At 35.1% G+C, this 22,254-nt stretch overlaps 1 protein-coding gene across 4 annotated transcripts in view; it reads right to left on the bottom strand.

The window, feature by feature from the left end:
- LOC126820647 (disks large homolog 1) overlaps nt 1-22,254 on the bottom strand; it is a 358,192-nt gene that overhangs the window by 283,812 nt on the left and 52,126 nt on the right. For all 4 annotated transcript variants that reach the window (XM_050548725.2, XM_050548744.2, XM_050548735.2 and 1 more), the window contains exons 3-4: nt 11,847-11,980; nt 10,532-10,765 (exon numbers count right to left, since the gene is read on the bottom strand). In XM_050548725.2, the coding sequence (XP_050404682.1) occupies nt 10,532-10,765; nt 11,847-11,980 (368 nt within the window). The remainder of the gene's footprint in view (nt 1-10,531; nt 10,766-11,846; nt 11,981-22,254) is intronic.

Below are 22,254 nucleotides of genomic sequence, written 5' to 3'. Positions count from 1 at the left end.
AATTGTGACCTCTAGAGGAACCACAAGGTAAAAACGCAATTTTTCGTACAATCAGAGGGCCATAATTCAGGAAGTTACAATCTGATATGCGGAAATATCAAAAGGAACCAAGATCTTTGGGTTATAAACATGCATTTAAAGTTTCATTAAAATCAGATGAAAATTTTGACCTCTTGAGTGTCCACAAACTAAAAACATGATTTTTCGTACAATCAGGGGCCATAATCCTTGAAATTATGGTCCGATACATGCCAATATCGAAAGGAGTGTAGAGCGTCCACAAACAAATTGCGGATGACGTTCGGACGGACTGGGGTGACAGCATAATAAGTTCACATGAAAATATGGGCGTATAAAAATTATAATATTGTAAATTTTCTCTCTGAAATTCAGCAGAATCATTGGCAATTGCTGAATGCCATGATAAATTGTCATGGTTCAAGCAGAAGCGAGGGCTAACATTTATGTTGTAATGGAATCGTCATCTTAGCCAAGTTATTGTAGAGTAACAACATGGGAGTATAATAACCTTCATCACCATAGAAACCCAACCTACACTGAAGTCAAAATGGCTAATAAATTAATTGAATAAGTTCAATATTGGAAATAGGAAGATTTAATTCCATGCATGTTTTAGGAAAAGGTTTGAGAGTATTTTATATGTTATTTCGAGTACCTAGTAGCTGTCTAAATGTGATAACACGACCTTCTTGATATTTCATAATGATGGTTATGAATCAATGTTATTAAAAGCACAGAAGACAAATACTCATTAATCGACTGGAAAATATATTCAAACTTCTGGCAAAAATATATCTGTCCCAAATACTTTATATTGCTAGATACTTCAAATGAAGCTCATTTTACAGTCTAACTAGTTTAATTCAAGGTATATAGCATTGTGTATTATAGCATGTGTTAGGTGATGGAAGAGTGTCATCACTGCTATGGAACTTGACTTCACAATCTAGGTAAATCAAATGGTCTCTGAAAGATCATGTAGCTAAATTGCATCTGGTTATTGTCAAAATATTAACACACAATACAATATGTATTACAAGATCAGTCAATACCAGTCATTAATTTCATTTCATGTTTTATTGGAGCAGCTAAATCCACTGTTGGGGGGATAATAAATAGACAATTCAAACATTTGAAGGGGAAGAAAAACTAAATCAAAATGAAACAAGTGGTTGCATGCAAGATCAGCCCACATTTTACAAGACATGGACATAAAACAAGCTAACCAAGGCAACAGTGAAGCTGATCTGATGTCCCCCGCCGAAATCCCAAATAAATAGATGACACATATTAATTAATCGCACATTTATATTTTTCAAAAGTATCAAGCAATCAAACTGATTATCATCTATCTATCGGCACTCTCTATCAGATAGAATCAAAGTTATCTTATCCCAAAGCTTAGCTTTAGCTCGAAATGTTAATCATTGAACTCAGTCAGGACATTCACCTAATGAAGGGAGCACGGTGGCTAAGTGGGTAAGACGCTGGCCCGCTAGCCTGGAGGTCGGATGTTCGATCCCTGCATTGGCTGAGAAAGTTCATCCAGATTTTCCGGCGTGGTTTCCCCTTGTCAGTGATGCAGGACAGAGGGCCTGACAAGGACAGCTGTCTAGTCCTTCGGATGAGACGAAAAACCGAGGTCCCGTGTATACATTAGAATGCACGTAAAAGATCCCTTGGCAGTTGGAATTCGATATAAGAGTAGGCGATAGTGCCGCTGCCCGGGCAAAATTTCCCTCATAGCACACTGTATGGCGTATGCCCGTCTTCATTACCCCAGTTTAGGAGCAGAACAGTAAGACGTTAAACCCCATTTCATTTCATTTCATTTCACCTAATGAACATCTACATCAAGTTTAAATATTCTACCGCTATTAAAAGCAGAGTTTTTAAGTTCCAAAGTCTTGACTAATCAAATTGCTTATAGCTCCTTAGCCCAAGCAGAAAATTTTCACTTAATTATAACCAAAGTTATCGTGCCCCAAAGCATCAACCAATCAGATTGCCTATCTCTGCTTACCGTAAGCAGACAATGTTTATCACCGAAGTCCATCAAGGCATTGACCTAATAAACACTGTTAATAGTCCCCCGCTTTCTTCGAAAGATGGGGGACAACAAAGTGAAAAAAAAAGGCCGTACCTCTAGATGCAATTAACAGAAATTGCTGAAATTCAATAGGATTCTTCGTTTCACTAATCTAAATGATGCATATAAATTTCATACAGATCGGATAACTTTTGTTGTTAAAGCGCTCACAAGATTCAACAAAATGAAACAAGGGCCATAACTCTAAATGTAATTAACGAAAATTAATGAAATTCCATAGGCTTCTAGCGTTTCACTAGATTATAATAACTATAACAGTTAACCAGCGGCTGCCAGGCAGGATACGCCCACATTTTGCAAGAGATGGATAGAGAACAAGCTAAAAACAAAAACGATTTTTTATACAATCAGGGGCCATACTCCATAAAGTTATGATCTGAAATGTGCAAATATCAAAAGTGACTCAGATTTTTGGAATATAAAGATATGTTTTAACCCTATAAACTCCTCCCCTAAACTGGCATTTTACCACTGGCATCTGTTACTGGGCAAATGGTAAAAAAAAATAATTCTTAGAAGAACCACATGTTATATGTTTCTGATTAGGGTATTGGTAGGGCTTTCTATAAGGGATCATTTCGTTGACCAAAGATGCATGAACTTTGTCCTTGACCTTTTTTGTCTGACCTTGACCGACAAAATAAGTTTAACTTTTCCATTTGGCCTCAAACAGGTCACAGGGATTATAAGCTGTTTATTATTCATAATTGTGGCATTAAAATCAAAAAAGTTACGAGACATCAAAGATGATAAACACTGCGAAAAAATACAGCAATTATTGACTTACCACGGCACTAATCTCAAACGAAATGATGTTATCGTCAATGGAAAATTCAGAATTTGAGCCATTATTTAGATTATTTTTTGTAAGCGTTAATTCTTTTTCCATTCCAACTTTAATTGGGTATCACAATGGTCAGAAATCATATTATTATTGGTAATTTCGTCAATGGAAAATTCAGAATTTGAGCCATTATTTAGATTATTTTTTGTAAGCGTTAATTCTTTTTCCATTCCAACTTTAATTGGGTATTAAAATGGTCAGAAATCATATTATTATTGGTAATTTCGTTCCTCCATAAGACCGGAAATGGTTCTCAGATACCTGTGTGGATATTTTCCGGTTTCATTTTTATTCGTGTGCACATTAAATACTTCAAATTAGGCATGAATAACAGAGAATTTAGTTATTCAGAACATTGAAAAATATTTGGTGTTAAACCATGGGTTCCACGTCGGCCGTATATGCCGGTCAGGACCTAGGGCTATGGAAAACGACCATAACTAGAGCTGACCCAATGGTCATTTTGCATGCCGAAAAGAGAGCCCTTTTTTTTCAAAACCCAATTTTCAAACATGGTCGGGGGTGCTTTGTTGGCATTTCGGAATAACATGCCTTTTTTGTAAGTTGAACGCTTCAATTCACGTAATCTTTTTTTGAGGCGGTTTGCCAATATAGCACCTTCGACCGATCGAAAGTTCGTTTTATTGTCGTTTCAATGCTATTAAAATCAACAAAATCGAGAATTCCTTGTTTTATTGATTTGGCTGAAAACAGCTGATGCTATTAAAATATATGAGCTTGATTTATGTCATCGATTACATACATTACCTGAAATAATGCTGTGTTCATATGTCGGTAATTATGAGTTTTTAACTTTAAAATATTATGTTGAAATCAGGTTTCAAGTCAACTTTACTTCTTGTAAACTCTCTGTAATTATTGTAAAGACAACATGTAACGTAGCATTAAATGTTTATTGCATAGAATCTAACTGACCAATAACACCCTGTTTATCCATGACATTACACACCAGCTGTGCAAGAATATACCTGGTATACATTTATTTGAACTTATTAGTATTGTTTAAACATACATTATGTAAGAGCTAAATCTGCCAATTGCAGGACTTTCTTTAGGCCCGAAATGTTATCTAAATTAATAATTAGACATTAATTAACTTATTTAGACCATAATCAACTCTCGATGTCATCGCTAGCCTGTGATATTTACTGGATTAGAACCCGATCTGCTGTTCAACGCTCATTGATGATTAAATCAAAAAAATGGATAATCGAGACTATGTTTTTTTATCATACCGACTTTAGTAATGATGATCAAGGCTAGGCCCAAAATTCACTATTATAGTGAGAACTGTCAGCTCTTTATCTAATCTCCCATAATGTATCTTTAATAAAGGCACACAACTCCATTTAAAGAGCAGGTAACTGTCACTTAATCATAGATTATGCACAAGCTAAATCTGCCTATTGCAAGTCTTCATTTAGGCTTCAGATGTTATAGAAATTATTAATTAGACCTTTATTTACAGGAAAAGCTCAAAATCAACTCTGTACACCCACGGATGGCATGGAAACAGCTTGGATTTAAACAGTTGTCCATTTAAAATTAAATCAATAAATGGTCGACCAAGCTAAAGTTTACAGTTAGTCACTGACGTCACTACTGGACACTGCTGATGAAAGCCCTGCCAAGCGAAGGCACCATAGCCATTGAGAATGTTACTTGATAATCGAGAATACATGTATGTGGGTGGAGTTATCGTGACCTGTATGTGTTACGAAACATCATTATTAAATAATAGAGAAGAAGTTATATCCATATATTATATACCTTGTTTTGTTATGAATAGTTAACCATGCTTCTAGATGTCATTTAAAGAATAGAAGTGACAACTCTGTTCAGAATAAAGTAATTTGATTGAAATTTTCAATATTTTCTTTTCATCTCTTTTGGAATTATTATAGCAAGAATGACCAACTCTTTAATAAACTCTTAACTAATGTATATTTAACATTGTCAGATACAAAACAGACCCAGTCCCTCTTAAATTAATGTGTCATTTTGTTTGGTACAGATTTGTATTTTCTTGATAATTTTGATACATGTACATCTGACACAAAGTTCAAAATGCCAGATAGACAGACAGTTCAACACTTTGTCAGGCTCTAACATGTAAAATCATTATTTCCAGGTAGGCAGAAATATAAACCTTGCAGCCAAGAAAGGTGTTGAGAATTTTCTTTTTCTGTCAGTCAATGTTTTCACTTTTTCAGGAAGTAAAATTGGATGACAAACATTTTGTTGAGTGATCGGGAAGGGAGAAGATAACTATAACTAAAATAACATAATAGCATTACAACATCAAAATTTCATTTAAAAGATTTGTGTTTTTCTCCTGCATGCAGGCTGCTTCAAAGTGAAAAAACTTTTTAAATTTTCAAAATCGGTCTAAGTTTTCTATGAACATTTTCCTCATCGTAGATGGCAGCATTTTTCTGACAAAAAGTAAGAGACTTATCTATAGGCAAAACACACCATCAAAATAGGGCATTTTGAGGCTAAAACATGTCTTTTAAAGATCCTACAATAACTCTGGCAATATCGAGAGCAATGAGTTGAAATTTTGCAGCCCAGATGAAAAATGGATGAGTAGTTCAGTTCTATCGTCAAATTGCCTCTACAACACCTGCCTTCCGTGGAATAGCGACCATCTTGGATTTCCTTTAAAACGGCCAATCAATAAAGTTAGTTTGATCTAGTTGATGACTTTGAAGACAAATGGTGGCCATTTTGGAATCCAAGATGGCCGACTTGCTAGGTTCCATCACAGTCCGGTATCATTTATTCGGTGCTCAACATATGGGTTGTAATATATTAAATTAAAGAGGTATTGAAGAGTAAATAACAGTTTCCAAATGCCCAATTACCACCTGAGAAAATATAACATGTTAAATAAGGAAATAGGTTTTTAACATAGTTCATTTTGTTCAAAATTTCAAAGTTATTTGAAGAAATAGGTCTGTATGTGCATACCAGGGATGTGATTTCGCCGTATATTCAGGACTTCGGGTATATGCCCAATCGGACATCAAGACATGGATTGATTAGGTAATAAAGTGCTCAACGTATTTATCGTGTTATACCGTCTATACACCTAGCTTTATTAACTACTTAATCTGCCATGATTGACTGACTTAATCCTTTATCGGACAATTCATTAATCTAATCTTAAACAATAAGTCACTGCTTCCCCTTTGTCGGACTATTCATCAATCCAATAAGAGTGATTATAATTTTATTCCACGTGTTTACCAGTGGTTTCTCCATTGTCAAACATTTTAATCGCATTGATGTGAGCTGACAGCATCTATAAACTAGTCATCATAGATGTCACATATCGTAAGATTATATAACACCCTAAATCAATGGACAGTCATTTTGTCTGCGATATCTTTTTTATGTCTTATATATAGAAATTCTCATCCACAGTGGCACTTTCCTGCGATCTCGACTACCGTACGAAAATTGCTTAACATATAAGGCAGCGCTTACTATGAAGCTATGTGCTATGAGTCACGTACGCCATACGCTGAAGTTAGCTATGCATTTTCACGAGTGGTTTAACTATCAATGTAATTATTATTTTAAACGCCTTTCTTTCATTTGCTGCCCTATAAACCAAGACATGTAATTTTTGGAGGAATATTACTGGCTGCGGTTGAAGTAGGTACGGATCGGCAAACTTTCATTCCATCGTATTACGAAAACACGTAATTTTGTAGGAATATTATTTTTTTACTGACATACATTTGAATACCATAACCATACAGGAATTAAATATGAAAAATAGTGAGGTGTTGCTATTTCTATTACGCACGGATTGGAATATTTTGTTGACATTTTATAAAGAAAAAACGATGTTCCAACATCACAAACTATTCTTATTTCGGAAGTTCTGCATTCATTTGCTGCGGTATAAACGGAGACACGTAATTTTGAAGGAATATTAGGGTTGTGAATTTGATGCCGAAGCAGGATCGGCAAGCTTTCATTCAATGTATTACGAAAATGCTTAATTATGTAGGAATATTACTGACATAAATTTGAAAGCCGTACGGGAATTAAATATGAAAATTAGCGAGGTTCACCTATTTTATTACGTATGGGATTTGAATATTTTGTTGACATGTGATTTTTAATTGTGGTATGAATATGAATTTTTATTACGTACGGGATTTGAATATTTTATCGACATGTGATTTTTAATTGTGGTATGAATTCTTCTGCTTAAATAATGATAAGAGTTATGCCCCTTTATTTTTGAAATCCCATCACTGGTACATACCGTACTAGACCAATATGGAAAAGGGATACTGCATTTCTTACGTGTTTACATTTATGTAATAATAATATGCACAATTCAAAGACAGGGCCGTGTTTGATTAAGAATTAATATTAATAATAATATTCCTTGTACAACTTAGCTTTAATTGTTTCGCTGTAGGCCTACAATCAAAAATGTGAGACCCCTATTGGCTTCTGCAAGTTCTGCCTATAGCCGTGAGCGACCTTTAATTAAATTATTTGTGCTTAAAAACAATAACAGAATACTTGTAGAAACGTTGTGCTATATTTGTAGAAACCAGTGATTGTTTTCCATATAAATTGGGTTGTGTTTTTTAATTTTAATAACTTTTTGACTTAAAAACAATTTATCGACTGTTGTTCATAAAATAATTGTAGCTCTATTTTATGTGCATTTAAGAGATAACTATAAACAGATACTACCCACATCTCAAAAAAATCATATTTACACAATTAATAATTTTATTTTTTGTCCAGATCAAAGAGATATCATTTTAAATGAGTTACATTTTAATCAAAATGATAATATTATTTAATATTGATACATGTAACCCACCTGATTATTGAGAAAATGTTTGGTAAATAAGCTTAATTACAGTTTTAAATAGTTTTAATAATTTTATTAATATCTATAATTAACTAGTTTGTCTTTCGGTTTCAGTAAATTAAAATCAAATAACCGTCTTTTGTTTAGGCTGACCTTAAAAATATCTTTGTTTCACCAAACCCGACCCACAATCGAGGAGAAGGGTCGGTAGGTCGGTGTTTTTTCAGATTTTTTTTTTTAAAGTCAGAGAAATCAATACAGAAAACTTATTAGCTGTACAGATTCATTAATTTTGTTTAATGAATTTTTGGTCTGAAGTAAAAAGTAACGAACTTTTAAGAGCTAATTTGACAGCTTGATAATTTTCCGGGTGGAAACATTCGTCTTTTTTTATTGGCAAACAAATCAATGACATCGGGATTTTTCGTGATGCACGACTCGCACACGATTTGCCACGAACTTGAAGTGCGAAACTCCTTCAATACGCTTTTAACGATCGTGCGGATTGTACCTTCATTTTTCTCGAAAATGGATATTGAAAATATCGTTGTCATGTTTAAAACGACGCCCCACAGACATTGAGGCAGAATCATTTCGTGGGAATGGACATGCTTTCGTCTGCAACCATTTTGTTGAGAAGCGACACCAATGACGCTTTCGTCTTGATCAACCAGTTTCAGTAATGAATCGAACAGTAGCCATAGTAAAGGGAAATAACTCTCGTGATATATTTCAGGTTGACACACAAAATAAAATAAAAAGATCGCGGAAAAGTGCAATAAAATAATTTAAGTCGGGGGTGGTTTTAGTTAGTCGGTCGCGTTAGGCGAAACAGAGATATTTTTAAGGTCAGCCTTATATCCCACCTTCCATTCCTACAGCTGAAATGCCATGTGAACTTGTCCAATCAGACGCAACAAAAGCAATCACGTGACGTAAACAAATCTGCGTCATCGGGGAGCGCTATTACGCTACGAATGGAATCGGACCACAAATTTTCACAGCGTGAGAAATCCGATCGAAAATCGAACTTCTGCGGCTTATTCTTCTATAATAATAGTTTTTATTACCGTCGAGACTTATATCATTACATTCTACGATATTTCATAAACGTACTCACTATTTAAAAATTCAAGCTGCAGCATAGGATTTCGGAAAAAATTGTCATTAATCTTTTAAAACGTTCACCTCTCAAAAAGTACACACGCCATTTTGATCGAGGATGATGCAGAACCTTGCGGAAGACCTCCTCATGATTGGATGAAAGTTTCAATGTCGAAGGTGAAGAGGTTCCCCTCGCAATGGGAATCCTAAGCTAGGTACCGCTCCAAAATACGGGCGTGCCGTGAGCGCAAAACAATTTGCTAATGGTAAAACAATGGCACACTGTCAGTGACATAACCTTTTGCGTCGGTACTTTTTAACTTGTGTTTTGAGTACATTACCAATAAAGAACAAAAACGAAACTTATATCATTAGAAAGGCAATTTAATGGGCTTTTTGGTCATATAGGTTAAATTATGTTGACTCCAAATGTGAGTGTCATAGCGGTTATTTTTTCTTGGCTCTCTGTTCGCAAGGAGTCTAGGACACAAGTCAATACACGGTGGATATGGTAACGCTAAACATAAGTTGAAAGTTTTCATTCAACAGGAAACTGAAAGAAGAATCATAAACATCTCCAAGCAGACAGGGAAAACAATTTCATGTTCTCCAAAATTGTACATTAATAAAGTGAAAATAAGTTACTCACCTTTGTAGAAATGATTTGAAACTATCAAATGATTTAATTTTGGAGGAAATAATTCATATCTAAATTTCCAGTGTTTCATTGAAATATATCATCATAATTTTGTCGCCAATTCTGTATTTGCATGAGCTTAGAAGTACAACATTATGTGCTTGTGAGTATATGGATGTAGTACAATGGTTCAGTATTTCTGTCCTATATTTGTGTAATGTTTATTCTGGCAGATGAGACTGCATTATCTATTTTAAATGTACTGAGTTATGTGTTAGTACTGTGATGTAAATGTCCAAACGATACACTTGTGACCAGAGAACTAAGAGAAATGGGTCTTTCATTTCTTTAGGATCAAGGGACTTTTCTTTGAAAACATAAATCTCTTAAAATCGATTTGAACTCAACTCAAAATAATTATTGTAACAGTTTAGCAGTGGCCATCAAACTACAGAATATGGTAACCAATGCAGACCTGTCAACCAGGACTTCTGAAAATTGATAAAGTTGATAAGTAGGAACAGGCAAAGAGAAAGGATGGATGAAAAAGAAGGGGGGGGGGTGCTTAATCTTTTGTGGCTTAACCAATGTTGTTAATTTTTCAGTTAAGATTGATCATCATCAAAATCAGAAAAGATAAAACATACAGGAGTTACTTATCTTTGCTTGTTTCATAGTTTAAAGTCTTGACATTTAATATTGAAAAATATACATGGAATACGAAACTGATTGGAGTTTAAATTCTATATAATCCTATATTTATTTTAAGAGATTTACATTTTCAAAAATCAGATCCAAAATTCATCTCAGAAGCTGCATTGACTGCAGAATGAATAGTTAAATAATACCCGAGTACACTGCTTTCCGAAAGTCAACTTGCTTACACACTAGGAATGCATCAAAAAATATCAATGAAAAAAGGACAGATAACTCTATACATACAGCAGGTGGAAGCTCTCGGTCATATCCCTGTTCCTGTTCCTCTTCTTCTTCTTCTTCTTCTTGAAATTCAGCTTGATGAGATCTACCAGTAGCAGCTGCGGATCTCATGTTAGTAGGGTGTGTCTTTTCCACAATCGGTGGTGGGGGTGGGGGGCTAGGATCTCTAGTTTTACTTGAATCAGCTTCTAATGGTGGAGGGGGTGGGGGCAAATCTTCTTCAATTGGTGAATTTAGCTGTTAAAAAAATGCGCATAAATAATTATTCGGTATTTAGTGAAAATTTTTAAGAAAAAAAAGAAGGTGAATATATTTTGTGAATTTTAAATCATAAGGGTTTCTTGGGGGGGGGGGGGTTTCAAAAAAAAAGAGGAAATTCATAAATACTATTGAAGGGAGATAACTATGTTTGGAATACTGTACATGTCCACCCAGTTTAAAACAAACAGAAAACAACCAAAACGGAACTTTTTTCCACAGAAAGTCAATTTTTTTTTAGTCCAGAAATGATTTATAATCAAAGTATGTAACCTACATGCACTATCTGTTTGTATGAACACAAATATGTCTATGATGATGGGTGACACATTATTTGAATTCAGTTACTTTTTCTAATAAACCCCAGTATGCCATCAATGTTAATTCAATTCTAAATACATATTATATAATACCAATGAGCATTCAAAAATGTTTGATATAATTTCAATAAAAACTAGGTCATTAAATGCAATGTATTAATACATAAGTGAAAGAATAAACACTGTTTAACCCTTGTATTATACACTGTATTTGGTCGAGCTGATTCATGAGGTCTAAGATTTTGCACTAGGAGACCCTGCAAGAGACGACGTCACTTGCTGTCCAACATATTCTCAATTGGTGTAAGATCAGGAAAGAGAGTAGGCCATTCAAGCAGCCATGTGCTGCCCGTGGCGTGTGCTGTATTCACTGAAACATGAGTACAGACCTTGATGCAGTCGATTCAGAACAACAGCCTGTTTGATATGCAGACCAGCAGAGCATAGTCAGTGATAAACAGCGTCAGTAGGAACAGTAGAATAGTAATACTGTAAAAATCCCAGATAATGTGCCAGTCTTGTCGAGGCGTTGTCACATGTGGCAGTTCAGACCTTGGCAAATTTCTAGTGGACTATTTTTGCATAAAACGATCAAATATTCCATTCATAAAAGACGTGTGATTTCATAGCCTATCACTCTATATATAGCACTTTTCTCTAATATTTTCAGGGAACATGTATATTGTACATGTACCAAAAGCAAAAGCACCATGTTTTAAAAACGTATCCATTATACTCACATCCATTTTCGGTAAATTATTTGTGATTGGTAGTTCATGTTCCCATTTACTCGCCACACGTAATGTTTCTAATGTCTTTTCTTGATTTGTCTTGGAATCATCTAATAATGTACATTCATAAAATTCTTGTATATCTGTAAATTAAATATATAAATAATGACATAATTTATTCCTGTAATATTATGTACAGCTACCAACTGTAATGATATACAATCTGTCTCTTGTCAGTACTTGTATGTGTGTATGTGAAAAAAATGGTTTCAATTTTATAGTACAACATAATCATAATATAGAAACAAGCCAACATTGAGGCTGATGTCCCCTGCCGAAATCCGAAAATAAATAGATGACACATATTAATTAATCGCACATTTATTTTTTTCAAAAGTATCAAGCAATCAAACTGATTATCAACTATACACTAAGTTTCATCAATCTCTATCAGATAGAATCAAAGTTATCTTGTCCCAAAGCATCAACCAATGAAATTGCTTAGCCCTGCTTAGCTTTAGCTCGAAATGTTAATCATTGAACATCTACATCAAGTTTAAACATTCTACCTCAATTAAAATTGCGTTGTTACGTTCCAAAGTCTTGACCAATCAAATTGCTTATCGCTCCTTAGCTTAAGCAGAAAATTCTCATCATCGAACTTAGTCAAGGTAATGATATAATTATGAATCTATATTCGCAGTTTCATCACTCTCACTTTATTATAACCAAAGCTACCGTGCCCCAAAGCATTAACCAATCAGATTACTTAGCTCTGCTTATAGTAAGCAGACAATGCTTATCATCAAACGCCATCAAGGCATTCACCTAATGAATGCCTACACCAAATTTGAACATTCTACCTCAATTAGAAAGAGGGTTATTGTGTTCCAAAGTCTCGACCAATCAAATTGCTTATCGCTCTGCTTACCCAGTACAGAAAATGCTCATTATCGAACTTAGTCAAGGTATTGATCTGATAAAACTATACACCAAGTGTCCTCACTCTCACAATTAGAACTGAAGTTAGCCTGTCAAAAAGGATCAACCAATCAAATTGCTTATCTCTGCTTACCCAAAGCAGAAAATTTTCATCTTCGAACTCCATCAAGGCATTGACTTAATAAACACCTACGCCAAGTGTGAACATTCTAGCTTTAGAATGAGAGTTATTGTGTTCCAAAGTCTCGACCAATCAAATTGCTTATCGCTCTGCTTACACTACACTAAGCAGAAAATGCTCATTATCGAACTTAGTCAAGGTATTGATGTAGTAAAACTATACACCAAATTTCATCACTCTCACTTAATTAGAACTAAAGTTATCATGTCCCAAAGAATCAACCAATTAAATTGTTTATCTCTGCTTACCCTAAGCAGAAAATGCTCATCTTCGAACTCAATCAAGGCAATGGCCTAATAAACACCTCGAACCAAGTTTGAGCGTTTCAGCTCAATAAAAGAAAGAGAGTTATTGTGTTCCAGAGTCTTGGCCAATCAAATTGCTTATTGCTCTGTTTAACCTGAGCAGAAAATGCTCATTATCAAACTTAGTCAAGGTATTGATGTAATGAAACTATACGCCAAGTTTCATCACACTCACTTAATTAGAACTAAAGTTATCGTGTCCCAAAGCATCAACCAATCAAATTGCTTATCTCTGCTTACCCTAAGCAGAAAATGCTCATCTTCGAACTCCATCAAGGTACTGAACTAATAAATACCTACACCAAGTGTGAGCATTCTAGCTCAATTAGAAGGAGAGTTATTGTGTCCCAAAATGTGACGGACAGACAGACGAACCCATTTTAATACAGTAAACCTCGCATAAGTCGGATTCATATAAGTCGGATCTTTGCTCAACTCGGATCCAAATGTTCGGTCCATTTGATCTAATTTGGGCTTTTTTCCTTCGACATAAGTCAGATCGGCAGTATGTTTAGTAGAATTTGACTAAGTCAGTTTCGTACCGATGGCCTAAAATGCAGTTAGGTATTCCATGCACAGAGCCCCAAAATACTTTCCCCTATCATTTTGCCTCAAATCCGCCTATTTGACACGGTGCAATAATAGAATTATCACTGTCAACAACGGACAATAACAGACAAGATAATTTCATGGGCATTATAATACATGGACTGAATGCATGCTGCACCAGATGGGGAAGTTGGCTGTGCCTTTTTACGAGTGATAAACTGTCAATGCAATTTTAATAAAACAATGCTCCAACAATATAATCGAAAGATTCCCTCGGAAATTCCTCAGTATAAATTAATTTTAAATCCAGTTAAATTTTTTTATTGAATTCACAATCAGAATGTGCCGTTAACGAATAAACTAGTTCCTAACATTACCAGTCAGGAGGATCTTCTATTCGCCCCCACTCGGAATATGTTGCTGACTTTTTAAATGACACATGTTTTTTTCTACTTGTACATGTACCCTATTCTGCAGCTTCTGTTATTGCTTTTTGGTCAATATGATTATCGCTATATATGTTATAATATTATGTAAGGGAATTGTTGTACTAGTGAATTGTAATCTATTGCCGGTATTGGATTTTTAATTAGCAGTTAAAGCTGTAGGGGTAAGTCAGAACTCAGCTCAATAATATACAATCAACCATTCAGTGTTCACGCATCATTTAATAATTTACTTATCAACAAACAATCACAAGAAAAAAACCTCGGAACGCAGTACAGACATTGACATTATAGAATTTATCCGGCATCCGATTAATGGGCACTACTTTGAGTCAGTTATTATCCGGCTCTTGCAGTTTATTTCTAATCGAGCCAAGATTGAATTTCGGTCTTCGGCTAACTCTGATCTTCGCTTAAATCGGATAAAATTGGTCAGTCCACTTAGATCTGACTTATGCGAAGTTTACTGTAGTCCACTGCTTTCTTCGAAAGTAGGGGGACAATAAATGAGATCTTGTTACTGAATTCAGCTATAATACAACATTATACATGCTCCACTTTCTGTGCATGATGGATCGATCCTCTGCAAAAATATCCACTTTAATCAAGAGATTCTCATTGCAGATTGTACACATATCCAAATCTTAACTTCTTTATTTACTTTATGTTTCATGTTAACATAATTCATTTTGGGAATTCAATAGTATTGATTATAAGGATATGAGGTAAAGAGTCAAAAAAATTTGAACCTGTTAACCCATGGGAAAAACTGGACCGTGACCTGTCAACCGATTCACTTTTTAGTTGCAAGAGTTATTAATTGTTGGTGCCGTACAAAACAGGATTAAAGTCTTTACATTTCACACTGTTTAAAGGCTCAATACCACTCTTGTTGTAACTGAATAATATGTCCCAATCTTTATTCTGGTCAACAAATTGTACTATTTTAGAATATTTCAATTAATTGATGATACAAATTTCATCTTAACACACCTTATTTAAAAATTTTGAAAAATTCAACATAATGGTTTGAAACGTCTAAGGTAAACCTTTTCAAATGAAACTTCGATTTAAAAATATTTTCGAACCCTCTGGACAAGTAAAATAGGATGTAATGGATAATTTACACAACAGGTACATGTAGGACACTTAAACATCTAGTACATAGATAGAGATATTTTTTTTTTTCTGGAGCTTTCAAGCCAGCAAGAGTGTTATTGTCCCTTTAACTTAATTTTAAATATAAACTATTAGACACTAAGTCCTAAGAGTTTATTCATTGCAGCTTATTTTGTTTTTCATTCAAATTTCTCTGAAGGAAACATTCAGTCGTCTAACAGTCAAAAGGGTCATGATGTACTGGTAATACAATGGTATGTTACCACGTGGTCATCACTTGCCCAGGTATCATGTGCCGTTGTGTGACAGATCGGAAAAATGATTAGATGTTATTAGTATTCGACCCATTATAAATATAGGAATATTCTAAGGCCCCCACCTACCTCCATTTTAATGTGCAATGTTATAATGTAATCCAATAATAAATTTAGTTCAGTGTCTTTATTCGCGCACAGCATTACGTTCAATTTCATATGCAGTAAATAATAAAACTGTACTCAAGATTTATGGAAGACCAAATGGGACAATATTCATGATTCTTGTTTCTACATTCCAGTTTGAATATTTTAGACATGAACGCAACATTCTAAACTAATGATTCTTGTTTCCACATTCTTATGTAAACATTTCATGCACAAAATCAACATTTTAAACAACAAATTGACTTTATGTTTATTTTTTTTTGCGTTTTATCGGTAACTTTTATATATCATTAAATATTAAAATTAAAAAATAATTAAAAAATGTAGAAAACAAGAATTATTAGTTTAGAATGTTGTGTTCGTGTCTAAAATGTTCAAACTGGAATGTAGAAAAATAAATCATGAATATTGTCCCATTTAGTTTTCCATAAAGATTACCCAGCCCGACGATACAACGCAATAAGTTGCTCTTTTCTGGAGAGTCTTAGAGCCGTAAGATCTTTCAACAAGAAAATAAAATATACTAATTTCACAAAACATCATATTCAACATAACATTAGTCAAAACATTATTATAAGTATAGGCTTATATACATGTAGTCCATGGCCTAAACATGAACAACTGGTGGGGAATCTTATAAAATGATTAATGGCGGGCCTGTGAGAAATATTGTCAGTACTCTAATTTATTAACTGTATAGAGAATAAAACACCAAATTTTAATCGAAACTATGTTTATAATGACAAAGATGTAGCATGGTAGACTAGCTTGTCATGAATCTTTGAATATAAAAAAAATAAATAAATCACCCACGCACTTTCCACAAAAATCTTAGTTGAAAAAAAACAAAGTGAACTACAGTAAACAAGATAAATTTATTTAAGTTGTAACACGAAAACAACATTTTATCAAATGTTTTATAAAACGATTAGTTATGGCCACCAGATTAAACTCAAAGCGTGTTTCTATTCAAATACTACAAATACTATAAATTCTTATGTTTACCACACGTGACCCCATCGAGAAAATGAAACGAAGAAAAGATTATACCATTTGTTCACGTGCGAGGGACGAAAGATACTTTGTTCACGGCATAAATTTTCTACATGTTTTCAAGCAGTGAATACGGTCGTTTTATAACCGGAGAAGTTTTGTATCAACGTATAATGTGAATAAGAGAGTGTGGGTTAATGCGAGTGTACTACTAGTCGATGTACACTGACATTTTTATATAGAACGAATAACGGTCAAGGGAATATCAAATCGGTCAGCTGGCTGAACCGAACCGTAACCCGTTAATCGAGTAACCATTTACATCCTTAATATGAGATGCTAGCATTGGTGATTGGTTTCAAATTTGACCAGAATCAATCAGATTTGTCTGACATAAGATTATAAAGAAAGTGCATCTGCTGAGAATTCGTAACAAAAACCATGGAGAGCATTCAATATGGTGAATGTCTTAATAAATTTTTTGTCATTTGAAATACATATATACTGAGCGCCATGGAAAACGCATCACTTTTTTTTCCCAAATATTTTATTACTAGGTGGTTTTGTATGTATAATATTATGCAATACTATGAACTATTGTTTCACACAATGCTCCCAAACGCAAAAAATATTGGCCTGTATGCACAAAAAAAAATTGCACGAGATGCACATGAAAAATCCAATATTCACGTGCAGCATTGTGTGTGAGCCCTTTAAAAGCATGTTTTCAACTTAATGTGCAGTACATGAACTGTGAAACGTCAATCTGTTGTAATTTGTTGTTGGACGTGTGAAGGAATCGAGCTAGAGATGCTGAGACTTACTGAAAATCAACGGAATGAAGCCATTGGAATGTCCCGGGCTGGCATGTCTACACGTGCTATTGCCAGACACTTCAATTGTCATCAGTCCACTACCGTAAGGTTGGTGGAACGTGTTCGAGTTACTGGATCAACACGTGACCGTCAACGTCCTGCTCCACAACGCGTTACAACCCAGGTTCAAGACCGCTACATCCGGGTCACTCATCTGCGTGACAGATTCCGCCCAGCGACTCGAACAGGTGCAGCAGTCGTCGGAAGACAAGGATCAGTAAGTGCCAACACCGTAAGACGTCGTCTAAGAAAAGTAGGACTCCGTGCACGACGACCTTATGTTGGAGCTATCCTCAGGGATCATCGGACATGGAGAAGAGTAGACTGGCAAAGTGTGCTCTTCAGTGATGAGAGTCGCTTTCATCTTTATCACGCCGATGGCCGTCAACGTGTGTGGAGACGTCTTGGGGAACGTCTTGCAGACTGCTGCGTCTTCGAAACGAATCGATGGGGTGGGGGAAGTGTAATGGTGTGGGGAGGCTACACATTTCATCACCGGACCGCCCTACACATTTGCAAGGGTCGCGTTAATGCTGTAACCTACCGTGATGATGGCCCGTGGAGGACACACGCGCTACTGACATCTGTGTCGTACTTTTGGTTTCGACCCCTCTGACTTTGTACCCTTGATTACAGATTAAACATCCATAAGTGTATAAATGTGTTGTTATTGATGTGTTCCCATTTAAATATTGCTCACAATAAGAAGCAAAATAAATAAGATATGTTTACAGGATCATTTTGTTATACGAAAAACTAAGTGATGCGTTTTCCATGGCGCTCAGTATATAAACAAAGCTAAACAAAAGGCCATCTATATTTATTCAGATTTTAATGATGGCAAAATTCGACTGACAGTACAAAATCTTATCTATTTCATAGTTACCTGCTTTCTTCCCCACCCCACCTCAAATAAGTCCACTGACAGAGAGTTGGTTTGGACTTGATTTCAAAAGCAAAATTTCTTGTTGATTTATAACAAGTGGAAAATTTTGTTTTACTAAGTTACTGATCATGCAATACTGATAATGCCAGTGTATACTATGAATCTAAATAATTACTGGTAACAGGCTCTAGACCAACTCCCCATGGAACAACCATTTGCCTAAAAGGTACTGATAACAACGTAATATGCTTATTAACTCATTTACAGGCAAGCCACCAACATACTACTGATTCCACAGAAATAATTTTCTAGTCACTAGCCAATCTCATTATAATACAGATCTATTCTATATTTCGTTTCGTTTTTTTTATACTTTCGATGGCCTACACTACGTACATGAAGATCTGACCAGTTGTTTTGGGAGGTTGCATCAGATGTATGCCCGTCTTCATTAGCCCAGTTTAGGAGCAGAACAGAAGGACAATAATCCCCATTTCATTTCATTTCATACAAGCGGCTTTTGACCCTATGACTTTTCAGATATTTGATCAACCAATCGGCATTGATGTTTCTAGTAGATTACCCACAGTTCCATGCACCTCACGCCAAAAGCTCGCCGTAACAGACCATTTCATTGGCTAATCCCTCACATAATCCAGAAAACATCAATGATAACAACTCTTCCAGATCCTAGTGTAGTAAAGACAAGTAAAATGAAATTTTTAACTATAAAAAACGAAACGAAATAGGATCTATGTTTTAATCAGATTGAGTCACTACCATACTAACAAAATATTTATATTCAATTTCAAAAGCTTAATGCTTAATACAAAAACATCATTAATTTTATGTCAAAATCTCCCAAGTCTAATATCGACCAATTTCTTTAAAACTATGTATCTCCCTGACAACTGTGAGAAACAAAGTAACAATCAATTGCAATACCTTAAGCCCAGTTATCTGTTGAATAATCAAGACCTCAACCTACATAATGTCGGTCGAAAATTTGTAATTTTGTGTGTGGGGTGGATTTGATTATTAATTATCAAATCTTATTATAAGTGCATATCAATTTTTAATAAAATAATTCATCAGCTGACTTTTATGGTGAACTACATGTAACCATTCAGAACAAATATGCATATGATTACATAGAAGGTTAGCTTCCAATGTATCAGATTCAGAACTATCAACAACTCCTAATTTTGAGAGAATTAATCGATGCAACTTTTGAATATTGATTAGATACTGCCTACTCTTCACACAGGAATCCATTCACTTGATTTGATAATCCACTGATTGCTTACAGGGCCATATTTTGTCTCCTTGGCATATTTATCATTAGTTTATTGTTTTGTGTTTGTTGTTGTGTGCTGAGTACTTCCCCTGCATTTACTAATATAAATAATATATTATTCAATTCAAATGTTATCAAATAAAAACTATTAATAGACCTGTGCATAAGTCATGAAAACTCATCAACACTGCCCTAGCGTTTACATAACGAGACCTTGCAGCCAATGTTATGCTATCGAGGTGCTAGTTAATCTCTACTTGACGAGATGTCTAAAAGAAAATGAAATCAGCTTCCACTGACTCGCGTAAATTGGGGTAAAATATAATCAATAACTAGCTATGATTACCACGAACAATTACAAACTATTGGCTATCTAATACCTCCAAGTCTAATACCTTAAATGGCTACCCTTTCAGTAGAAGACATGCCATTCAATACTTTCACCTTCAAATATTACAATCTATAGTTGGCAATGCTCTTCAAGATATAGGATGAAAACTGATAAAAGCAATTCCTTGGAGAGAGTCTGCGCATTAAATATTAGCTCAGAAAAACAGACCACATTCAAGAGTAATGTTTCCCCAAAAGGGGAATAACTCTTTCAATATTACTTTTTTACCCAATACATGGGAATTTGTTACATATAATTTCTCATTTGTTCAACAAACTGAATTGAAGAAGCCCTATGAAACAGGCTGCTTTTATCATCTCAAAATACAATTTATTTAATACCTAGATTCTTTCCTGTCCGACAAGCTGACATTCATTTATCAATTTATCAAGCCAGGGGAAAGATATTAACAGAGATAGGGAATACAAAATCGTTTTAATTGAAAAAGCAATAGATAGAATTTAACTTCTAGTCGGGTCTAGAAGGTATTGTCTTCATTTCAATCATTCAATATTCACTTCAAAATACAAGTCTTTAGCTATGTTAGGAAAACAGAAAACTGGGAAAAAACCCACATGTTTTCTACAATCTGAAATGCTTATGATTCATGTTACCTGGTACTAATAATATTCAAACAGAGATAGGGAATACAAAATCGTTTTAATTGAAAAAGCAATAGATAGAATTTAACTTCTAGTCGGGTCTAGAAGGTATTGTCTTCATTTCAATCATTCAATATTCACTTCAAAATACAAGTCTTTAGCTATGTTAGGAAAACAGAAAACTGGGAAAAAACCCACATGTTTTCTACACTCTGAAATGCTTATGATTCATGTTACCTGGTACTAATAATATTCAAACAGGGAAAATAAAGGACCGACAACAATCTGTAATAAATGAAATAAGTAATAATAGTATTGCTTGAAGTAGCTGTAGACACCTCATTGTCAGCAAGAAATTCACATATCATTACTAATTTTCACTTAGCTTTTTAGGAAAATGTATCAAAGCATGCGTATCGGGTATCATCAGATTGTAAGTCTGCCAGGTATCTGGTGGTGGGTGTGGTATTCCACGCCCAAAATGCCATGGCCCCCAACTAGGCAAGATTAGCTCAAAAGTGTACCACATGAATATCGTACAACAGTGTACCGTACACATCTTCAGTTATTACAAAACCTTCATTTATTACAGGAATTTCTAGTGGCGGGGTATCCCTGACAGAGCTATAATTGCCAGACATTTGTAGTGGTATAGTATCCTTGACAAGAGTTATCTAATTTCCAGACCACAGTTACGCCAGATCAGCTGAAATCTGTACCACACCCACCACCAGATACCCGACAGATTTACATTCTGATTATATCAGATATGCATGCATTAATACTAGAAAAGAGAGAGAGAGAAATGGGGTTTAACTTCCACTCGACACAAACTGGGTTATTTCGGGACTAACATATGGTTTAATTTTATTTCAATAATTCGCTTGCGCGTAGGGGTCTTTAGCACTGGGAGGTAACCGGAGGACCCGGAGAAAACCCACGAGGTTGGACAGGCGACCCTATTCCTTGTCACGTACAACCTGGGATTCAAAACCACGCCAGTTGACTCAATGACAGGCTTTATGATACAGCACGCACGTGCTAACCATTCGGCCACCCAACCCCCCTTAATACTAGAAAACTGGTACACTTTTCAGCTAGGTTGACCCCCCCCCCCCCCCACGCTGGCAGTAACGAAATTAGCACTGGTCCGAATGCCAGTAGATTTATATTTTTGGTCTGACAAGAAAAAATTTAAAAAGCACAAGTCCGACTGGCTTGTGGAATATTTTGAAACCTTTAACCGTTTTTATTCCAATTGTATGTGGGTTTGTTTTTTTTTGGGGGGGGGGGGGTGGAAACCAGGGATCTTAATCGGCTGTTTTTTGTCGGATTTAGCTGATTGATCTTTAATCTCGCCAATTGGTAAAACAATGAACCGGCCACTAAATTATCACAAATCAATCTAC

Source organism: Patella vulgata, chromosome 1 (assembly GCF_932274485.2).
Source record: "Patella vulgata chromosome 1, xgPatVulg1.2, whole genome shotgun sequence".
NCBI lineage: Eukaryota > Metazoa > Mollusca > Gastropoda > Patellidae > Patella > Patella vulgata.
This window is presented reverse-complemented; position numbering and strand designations above follow the sequence as displayed.